Source organism: Sinocyclocheilus rhinocerous, unplaced genomic scaffold, assembly GCF_001515625.1.
Source record: "Sinocyclocheilus rhinocerous isolate Xijiao unplaced genomic scaffold, SAMN03320098_v1.1 scaffold908, whole genome shotgun sequence".
NCBI lineage: Eukaryota > Metazoa > Chordata > Actinopteri > Cypriniformes > Cyprinidae > Sinocyclocheilus > Sinocyclocheilus rhinocerous.
In genome coordinates, this window is record NW_015663508.1 from 107,147 (window position 1) to 118,117 (window position 10,971).

At 41.4% G+C, this 10,971-nt stretch overlaps 1 protein-coding gene across 1 annotated transcript; it reads left to right on the forward strand.

Annotated features, from left to right (window-relative positions):
- The first annotated feature begins 8,805 nt into the window (after window positions 1–8,805).
- Window positions 8,806–9,744, forward strand: LOC107728940 (olfactory receptor 146-like). The gene is made up of 2 exons (XM_016539282.1): window positions 8,806–9,151; window positions 9,281–9,744. Exons 1-2 carry the CDS (start codon window positions 8,806–8,808, stop codon window positions 9,742–9,744), a joined length of 810 nt encoding a protein of 269 aa, XP_016394768.1.
- Window positions 9,745–10,971: the final 1,227 nt, after the last annotated feature.

Consider the following 10,971-nt stretch of genomic DNA (forward strand, 5'->3'; position numbering starts at 1 on the left):
AATAAAGAATAAAAAATAAAAGATAAATGTAGATAAAGTTGAATTAAAATAGAATAGAAAGTGTTAGAGTTAGAGGGTCAAATAAAGGTGGAACAGGTGTGTTTTTAGTCGTTTCTTGAAGATGGTTAAGGACTCCGCTGCTCGGATTGATTTGGGCAGGTCATTCCACCAGGAGGGAACAGTTAGTGAAAAAGTCTGTGAAAGTGATTTTTTGCCTCTTTTAGATGGCACAATAATACGCCGTTCACTTGCAGAACGCAAGCTTCTAGAGGGCACATAAGTCTGAAGTAATGAATTTAGGTAAATGGGTGCAGAGCCAGTGGTGGTTTTGTAGGCAAACATTAATGCCTTGAATTTAATGCGAGCAGCTACTGGTAGCCAGTGCAAATTGATGAACAGAGGTGTGACATGCGTTCTTTTCGGCTCATTAAAGATTAATCTTGCAGCGGCATTTTGGATTAATTTTAGAGGTTTGATAGAAGTGGCTGGAAGGACCTGCCAAGAGAGCATTGCAATAGTCCAGCTTGGATAGAACAGGAGCTTGAACAAGGAGTTGTGTTGCATGTTCTGAAAGAAAGAGCATGATCTTCCCAATGTTGTATAAAGCAAATCTGCAGGACCGGGCAGTTTTAGCAATGTGGTCTGAGAAATTCAGCTTATCATCAATCACAACTCCAAGGTTTCTAGCTGTTTTTGAAGGAGTTATGGTTGATGAGCCTAACTGGATGGTGAAATTTTGATAAAGTGATGGGTTTGTTGAAACCACAAGCAGTTCTGTCTTAGCCAGAACTTATGTCACTGGTAGTTCCTATAGTGCAGGTTTAGACCCTACTCTGAAGTAGGAGCTAATTTAGTTCCCATAAAAGGAGTTCCTAGAACTAAAATCATTCCTTGTTCCTGCAGTGCGAACGTGCGAGCATCCAGGTACTTCCGCCAATAGTTCTAGGAAATGGAAGCTTTAGCGCAAGTTCTACTAGGAAGATTTAATGCTACGTCACGCATTACAATTAGATCTAGCCAATCGTCACTCGACACGAGAAATATATAAGCTCTTTACTCACCCTTCCTTCTGTTTGCAGATACTGACATTAACGTTCCCCTCCATCCTCCCCACCACCACCAGGTTGGCCCTGTCCACGCGGGGGTAAGCTCCGCCCCTGACTTTGTCTCGGCAGTAATAGCTGAATCTTCAACCTACAGATTCAAGCTACGGATGGGGCCTAAGCCAAAGAATTATATTTTTTATGTCTTGGTTTTGTAAAAAATTATTTTGAATCTTATCACCTCCCGAGTCTTTCTGGTAGAACTATGAAAAGGTTCCTCCGGTGCGAAAGGGGCTTAACATCTGTCTACTGGGCCATACATAGGAACTTCCTCGTGGCTTTAACCCTTGTGTGGTATTCATATTTTTGTTATTCAGCCAGTGTTCGTGGGTCTGGTGGACCTGCTGAAGTTTTGGGTTTTTAATTCAGCGCAATTTTTAAAAAAAAGTTAAAACACTCAACAGATGTTTACTTCATCCCAATTACAAGCAATATAAACAGCATATATGGTTGATATTTGCTCTTTACCTTTGTTAGATCACATTTATGAATTAAAGTGCTACAACAGCAGGGGCAGAAACACAAAACTCACACTTACAATCACACTCTCACAGACTCTCTCTCTCTCTCACACACACACACATAAACATACATTCACATACTAATAGCAGCCCCAGACAGTTGGAGGACAGAGTGAAGGTACACGGGACCTAAAATTTCTCTTTTATTACCCCCGGGTCATAAAGACAAGGCCAATGAGTCCGAGTTTGAAAAAAAAAATTAATAGTATAATTTTTCTTCAAATGGTTTCATCAGAAGGGGTTGTAAGAGTGATCACTGGCGGTCTGGTGGTCTGTCCTCTCTTGTGTATTCATTTCTTCATGTGTGTGCAGAGATGCTGAGACACTCAGCCAATCTTAAAAACAAACCGCCAGACTTATGGAAGCCATGTCTCTGTCAGTCACACGAAAATGCGTTGGATATTTTTAACGAATGTCTATCTCAACGCTTTTAGAAGCAACATGCTGCTCTGTGTTCCCAGGGCTGCAGGCGTCTACGTGAGCTCGGTTTCCTGAACCCCCTGATGGTGCTTTCACAGTTTCACCCCTCACTGTACACGGCCAACCACAGGTTCAAAAGACACATTCACCTCTATCTCACCATGTTTTCACCAAAATACAGTGCATCAAATCTACTCATCTGATCTATAGTCTGATCCACTCATCCATACCTCAAGGACGTTGTTAAATGCTTCTACATTTACACTACAAAAATCATATTCTTATTGAGCATTTCTTTTTTTTATTACAAATATTTAAAGATATAAAAAACATGATACGTGTTGCATAAATAACAAACCTCCAAATAATTAAAATGTGAAATGGAAGCTTTAGCGCAAGTTCTACTAGGAAGACTTAATGCTACGTCACGCATTACAATTAGATCTAGCCAATCGTCACTCGACACGAGAAATATATAAGCTCTTTACTCACCCTTCCTTCTGTTTGCAGATACTGACATTAACGTTCCCCTCCATCCTCCCCACCACCACCAGGTTGGCCCTGTCCACGCGGGGGTAAGCTCCGCCCCTGACTTTGTCTCGGCAGTAATAGCTGAATCTTCAACCTACAGATTCAAGCTACGGATGGGGCCTAAGCCAAAGAATTATATTTTTTATGTCTTGGTTTTGTAAAAAATTATTTTGAATCTTATCACCTCCCGAGTCTTTCTGGTAGAACTATGAAAAGGTTCCTCCGGTGCGAAAGGGGCTTAACATCTGTCTACTGGGCCATACATAGGAACTTCCTCGTGGCTTTAACCCTTGTGTGGTATTCATATTTTTGTTATTCAGCCAGTGTTCGTGGGTCTGGTGGACCTGCTGAAGTTTTGGGTTTTTAATTCAGCGCAATTTTTAAAAAAAAGTTAAAACACTCAACAGATGTTTACTTCATCCCAATTACAAGCAATATAAACAGCATATATGGTTGATATTTGCTCTTTACCTTTGTTAGATCACATTTATGAATTAAAGTGCTACAACAGCAGGGGCAGAAACACAAAACTCACACTTACAATCACACTCTCACAGACTCTCTCTCTCTCTCACACACACACACATAATCACACATACACATATTAATAGCAGTCCCAGACAGTAGTAGGACAGCGTGAAGGTACAAAGGACCTAAAATTTCCACTCTTATATTACCTCCGGGTCCAGTGGACCCGAACATCCTGTATGTAATATAAGTGTGTAGGGGGGGTGTACAGTGTGTGGTCATTGAAAATTTGTTCTGATATATGTTCTTCACAGAAAACTAGCCAAGGCCAATGAGTATGAGTTTGAAAAATAATTAATCGCATAATTTTTCTTTTGACAAAAAGTGAAAATGGGTCCCACAGACCGAACACCATACAAGGGTTAAATGTACTTATCTCTTGCAAATTTTGCTATACAGTGCTCGCAAGTGTATTTTGTAGCAGTGGATCACAGCCATTACCCCTTCGGTTGCCCAGTGAAAAAACATTTAAATTTCATGGGATCTGGGAGCCCTTTCTTAAATAACTACGTGTAGAGGCAGAACATATGTTATCCCTGGGAATTAAAAATCTAGCGTGAAAGGGATAGAGGTGAAGTTGAGTGTTCCCAATCCCAATCCCAAATATCATTCTACAAATGATATTTGTAGAATGCTATGTACCCTGTGATTTATTCTTATTTCAGAGTTATATATTCTATATACAACATCTTTCCTCTGTATTTAGCTGTTTTGTTTTTATTTTATTTGTTGTATTATTATTATCATCATTATAAAATATCCCTGTAATTGCAAAAAAAAAAAAAAGGTACTGCTTCCCAAACTTTGCCACCTGGAATTATCTGTACCCTCATCATCACCGCTGGTTCTATCCAGCATAATGCCTGTATCATCGGTCTATACAGACATTGAATTGTCCATATTGATACTGCCCAGTCTCCCTCTCCCACCTCCACTGCAAACCTCAGAGTCCTTCAGCCCCGCCTCAGCCCCTCGTCTTCTCTCCAACACCTTGCTGTGTGGAGAAACCTCAGGTATTAAGGTCACCAGCTTTGCCTAAACAAGTGGATCCCCCAGCTCCGCTGCTGGTCCCATCACTCCATCTTGGCGCGTCGACCTGTTGGCTCTGCCTTGGCTCCTCCCACCCTCGGCTCCACCAGAGACCTTCAGCTTTACGGCTTCAACAGGCTCCCTCATCCCTCTGTCTCCACCCTGGTCAGTAGTCACTCTGCCTGTGCCATGGACTTGCGAGCCTTTCGCTGTGCTCCGTCTCTCCACCCTATGGGTTCAGAGGGCTTCTCCTTCCCCAAACCCTGTTCCGCTTTGGTCCTTGATCACACCGGCTCTGCCTCAGTCCTCAGGCACTCTGGCTCCACCTCAGACGCTCGTCGAAATTAAATCATACAAAATTAAATTAATCAGTTAATATACTCTACGTTTTCCCTATCTACAATACTAGGCTGACCTACATCTTTTTTAGCTTTTCTGTTTCTCACAGGGCAGGTTGTGGGGGAATTTCCAAGTCACTCTCTTCATCATCATCTGCTTCTTCAACCTTTTACCCTTGTGATGACACGTCGTCTTCCTGAACTGCTGCTTGCTCAGTTTCCTCTTCTGGATCTGTATCGTTCAACATCAATGTGTTCTCTTGATGAGGTTCTGAGGGTCTTGACTGCAGACAACTACTGTCAATGTAGCTCTCTCTTCAACTGGCATCTCAACCAGGCTTCCCTATCTGTCGGTCACTACGAGTTATGTCGTGATGACATATTGAGGTCTCACTTGGGAGCCCAATCATCTCTGAGTTTAAGAGAAAACACCAATGAGAATTGGCTAGTGTATTTTGCATGCTGAGCCACTCCCCGTGCCTATGGGTATGTAAGGCGACAGCACGCATCCACTCATTAGATTTTTGCTTCGGAGCCGAGTAGCTGATGATATTCATTGCATTGCTACAAAGTCTTTCATCTTTGAGTGCAACAAGAGGCTGTTCCTGATTGGTGTTACGGCGCGTTACAGCGGTGTCCCTGTCAGCAGCGATTCCCCTGGGTGCTTCAGCTAAAAGAGCAGTTTCCTCTAAAAGAGCAAATCATGGACGATTCGCGTGTTTTTCAAGATGACGTTTCGTCCGTGTTCTTCTGGATGCGGTCGTTTCCTGTGCTTTGTCGACGGCCACGGTCACTGTCTTCAGTGTCTGGGCCTTCAGCACGCTGAAGCGGCGTTCGTGGATCTTCTGTGGATGCATGTCCATGGCATCACTGCAATCGTGTCTCTCCCTCCTCAAGGGGAGTGGAGCAGACCCCTCTGCCACTACCCGTCCCGGTCTCTGCCACGAGCAGAGGACCGCCGGCTAGCGCTCTGGGAGGTTTGAGGGTGACAGTGAGAGCTTCTCCGTCGGGCTATGCCCCACAGACCTTTCACTCCTCTCGCAGCACATGTTCTGTGCGGCTGCCGGGTGATTCACGGGGCACCCCCCGTGTCGCACCCGGCCGCTATGTCCTCCAAGAATACGACGAAGCAGCCCTGACACGGGCAACCCGGAGATGTGGGAGACTGCTCTTCAGGAGGTGGCGAAGACAGCGCCGCTCCTTCCCCCGGAGGAGGGCAGGGCGGAGAATCCTCTGTTTTCTTTTCTTTTTGTTCTGCCGCTGGCTCAACGGCCGGCGGTGACCACATTATCAAAGAAAGAGCAGTTTCCTTTTCCTCCGGGTTGCAAGGCTTGTGGGGCGACAGTGAGCGGCGCACCGCTTCCTCACTCTCACCCACGACGCCCACTATCGCCAGTGGCCAAGAGATCACGGTTCGGAGATGCAATGCCTCTCCACGTGTCTCTGGCCAGTCCCTCCAGGGACACAGGGAGTTTTGCTGTGATGACTCAGAACGCGATGCCTTCTGGGCCACCCAGTACAACTCTCCATCGCTGCACCACTGCGGGTACTTCGACTGTCCTTTTGGTGCCACTCATACGGAGTTTGGGACCGTGGCTTGCATTGCCCAACCCGTCCTGCTGGCTCATTCGGACGGTTCGACTCGGCTACACGATTCAGTTCGCCAGGCGACCTCCCAGATTCAATGGCGTTCTCGAGATTTCGGTGGCAGTCCGAGACGCCTCTGTCTTGCGTGAGGAGATTGCTGTCCTGTAGGCGAAGGATGCAATCGAGCCGGTCCCTCCAGCCGAGAAGAGGAAGGGGTTTTACAGCCCTTACTTCATCGTACCAAAGAAAAGCGGTGGCCTTCGACCTATCTTGGATCTGCAAGTCTTGAATCGGGCCTTTCACAAGCTCCCGTTCAAGATGTTGATGCATAAACGTATTATCAAATGCGTTCAAGCCCAGGATTGGTTTGCAGCGATCAACCTGAAGGACGCGTACTTTCATGTCTCGATCCTTCCTATGGGTAGGATGTGGTCTCCGTAGCGACCTTTTCCCTATAAGGCTCGCTTCCGCATTGTTCTGCCAGGCTGAAAGAACAAAGATTTGATTTGAAGCAATGTTTCACTGAAGGTTGAAATCCCTTTCAAAAAATTTTTTTGTGGACGGAACAGCAGCATGGCCTTCTCCAGCAGCGATGTACTCACCATTGGTCCCCTTTGGTACCAAGGTCAGTGAATTTGCACTGGGGCTTTGGGAAGGTTACCACCTTAGCGTAGCTTTTGTCCTGATACGCTACGGCTCGTCAACATTTGCAGCGCCACAGGGTTGTGACGGGATTCAGGTTGTGGCACTTTCCAAAGACCCCATATGTCATCACAACATAACTCGTAGTGACCAACAGATAAGGTACGTCTCGGTTACGTACGTAACCCTCGTTCCCTGATGGAGGGAACGGAAATGTTATGTCCCCATGCCACAACCTTGAACCATTCGCTGTTGCCGGGACACGTTCTCGGCTCCTCAGCGTAAAACCTAATGCGTGAATGCACAATGTCACCTTATATACCCGTGTGCACGGGGAGTGGCTCAGCATGCAAAATCCACTAGCCAATTTTCATTGGCGTTTTCTCTTAAACTCAGAGATGATTGGGCTCCCAAGTGAGACCCCATATCTTGTCACGACATAACGTCTCCGTTCCCTCCATCAGGGAATGAGGGTTACGTACATAACCGAGACGTTTTTCCCCCGTCCTGTTAACATATGATTCAAGGAATATTCTGTTTAATGATTCACAATAGTATACTATAAAACAATAAAAACAATAAAACAATAAAAACATGTTTTGCACCCAAATTACAATGTGTGTAATGTCTCTAACAAGCATTTAGCTAAACTTAACTAACCACCCTTTACACAAACGTTACAGTAGCTAAAAGTCCAGTGCCAATAAAGATAAAAAAAAATTTGTAAATGTTTATAAACATTTACAAATGATGAATAGTCTCAACTTTAGGTTGGGTACTGCAAAAACATGAACAAATGATTAATAAATGATTTGTAAAGATGTGAAAATAGGGTAAATTTGTCATTTGGGATCATTTTTGCCATCAAAATGACTGCTCATGAAGGTACGAATGATTAGTAAATGTTTATAATCATTTACAATTGATGAAGAAGTCTACACAACAATACATGACCTTTACAGACTGTGATTATGAGTTAATGAATATATTAACAGATTTTTAAAACACATTGAAAGTTTAATGACATTTGTAAACATTAACTAATGATCCGTTAAGCATTATATAATGTTTGCTAACAATTTATTAATGAAGCTTTAAATCATTGTAAACCATCTGTCAAAATCATTTGATTTTTTTTTGTAATGCATGATCATATCAATTGAAAGTTTAATGACATTTGTAAGCATCTCAATTTACATTAATTAATGATCTGTTAATCATTTGGTAATGTTTAATAAGTTCATTAGCTAACATTAACAAGCACATTATCTCATATTTCTAGACCTGTAATATATATTAAGTAATGATTAGTTAAACATTATATAATGTTTGTTAATGATTTATTAATGAAAGTTATTATAAAGTGTTAACAATTTATCAGGAAAAAATGAATACTGATAGAGCTGGCTGCTGCTCTTCAATATGAAGCTTTTTATCTGTGCATATGCAAAACAACTACCTAGTTCTAAAATAATTTTGGCCAAAATTTTAGAAAATAAATGTATCATTGGGGTCATAAATCATATTGCATAAGTAAGAAGTAACTTCTCTTGTTGCTACAAACACACTCAATCAACAGCCTTACTGCTCTTAACAACGAATGCTATGAATTGGTTTTCCCCAGTGGAGTGATGACAATGTCAGAGAATCCCATATAAACCACACATTAAAAGGCAAGGGGCATTATATTGTTGAGACTATTTTGAAAAAACAAGTCAAACTGTTTGACCTAATCATTATAGGGATAATCTTAGGCAGAGTGAGGCAAGATGCTGTGGTTACATTTCTAAAGTAAAACTGAATACTGATAGAGGTGGTTGTTATTCACTTTTGTTCATCTGTAAGAACTATTTTATTATTATTATTATTATTATTATTATTATTATGTTTAGCAATATACTGTAACTTTAAAAAAAAACTGTATACTTTAAGCCTATATGCAGTTTACGCATGATCATGCTAAGTAAAGCGTCAAATTTAAGTGAAACTGGGAAGTGATTTTCTTTTATCATGTGCATTATACTCAAAGTGAATGATCTGTTTAAGATGATATGTAATTAATATTATGTTTGTTACTCTGTTTGCAGATTTTGTGTACAGCAACAAATGGACAACCTGACATTCAGACACAGCATTCTACTCGTGGAGGGACTGAAAGTTACACCTCAGTCATCTCAGCCTGTTTTCATTGTGCTTCTCTTGGCTTATGTCTTTGCAGTGGTTTCCAACATTGGACTTATAGTTCTAATCTCAACAGAGAAGAATCTGCATGACCCAATGCATTTTCTGTTCTGTAACTTGCCAGTGAATGATATAATAGGGACCACTGTCATTATGCCACGCTTACTACAGGACATTTTAAAGGAAGCTTCAGAACGCTATATATCATATGTGGAGTGTGTTATTCAAGCTTATTTTGTGCATGTATTTACAGCAGCATGCCACTATGTGCTGATGATCATGGCCTTTGACAGATATGTGGCTATATGCAATCCACTGCGATATACGGCCATAATGACCAATAAAATGGTTATTAAACTATCAGCATTTGCTTGGGGCCTGGCATTTCTTCTGGTTACAATTATGATAGGCCTTTCTGTGCGGCTGTCTCATTGTAGGTATAAAATTGAAAACCCTTTCTGTGACAATGCCTCACTGTTTAAACTGTCCTGTGAAAATGTGATTATTAACAATATCTTCGGAATTATTTATACTGTGATTGCACTCAGTCTGTCAGCAGTATCAATATTCATAACGTATGTAAAGATTGCTACTGTATGTATAACCAGCAAAAACAAAGCACTGAACAGCAAAGCCATAAAAACCTGCAGCACTCATTTAGCTGTTTATTTAATCATGTTTATTTCTGGAGCTGTGTTTATATTTCTTCATCGTTTCCCTGAATACTCTGACAGCAGGAAACTAGCTAGTATAATGTTTCACATTGTACCACCAGGATTAAATCCCTTAGCATATGGTTTACAAACCAAAGAGATAAGACAAAAGATTGTTAAACTCTGGTGTAGAAAAAATCGAATTCTTTAACAGATTATGTATCTTCATAACATAGTCAATGTGATTTTAAAGGATTTTGTGAATGAGAAAACTTATTTAGCTGTAGTATTGTAATGCTGCAAACACTTCCACTTTATTCTGTACTCAAGTTATTTTCAGTATTCATCAGGTGTTTGTATGGGAATTGTTTACTAAAAATGTAAACTAAATGAAGTTGTAAGCAGACATTACCTAAGGAAAAAATTTAATAAATGACAAGAAAAGCACATGTTAATTTTGGCTCATTACAAGCACAAAAGGCAATTTTTGCCACGTAACATGCTGATAAAAGCTCACGAAAATGAGGAAGAAAGAGAAACAGGATCTTTAATGACAAAACTTAGGAGATAATCTCGGATAACCATTTGCACACATAATATATTGACGAAGATGGACAACCAAGGGCACAAAACTCAGAACTTAAGTAGACAGATCAGACAAAGGGAACTTATGAGATAATAAATGAACACCAGAACTGAATACAACAATCAAACTAGACATTTACCCTGTGTCCAAAATCGCCCCCTATACCCTTAAATAGGGCAATTTTTAGTGGTGTCTGAAACAATAGTGGACATTATCGAGTGCACTCATTCAATCCCACAATGCACAGCAATAACAAGTGTACAACTGATGTATGCTCAAAGGCTAGAGAATACCCATAATGCACTGTGAGAGTCTCGCCAGAATTGCTGCGTCTCACCAGAAGATGGCGCCCACAGCACATGGTGTTGAAATTATGCAGCCAAGCGATGATATCTCAGATCATTATTTAGTCTTGTGCAAACTTCATATAGCTAAAACTGTCAATTCTAATCCTTGTTACAAGTATGGTAGAACCATCACTTCTACCACAAAAGACTGCTTTGTAAGTAATCTTCCTGATTTATCCCAATTCCTTAGCATTTCCAAAACCTCAGAACAACTTGATGATGTAACAGAAACTATGGACTCTCTCTTTTCTAGCATTTTAAATACAGTTGCTCCTTTACGCTTAAGGAAGATTAAGGAAAACAGTCTGACACCGTGGTATAATGAGCACACTCGCACCCTAAAGAGAGCAGCCCAGAAAATGGAGCGCAGCTGGAGGAAAACAAAACTATAGAGGTATTTCGTATTGCTTGGCGGGAAAGTAACCTATCCTACAGAAAAGCATTAAAAACAGCTAGATCTGATTACTTTTCTTCTCTTTTAGAAGAAAACAAACATAACCCAGGT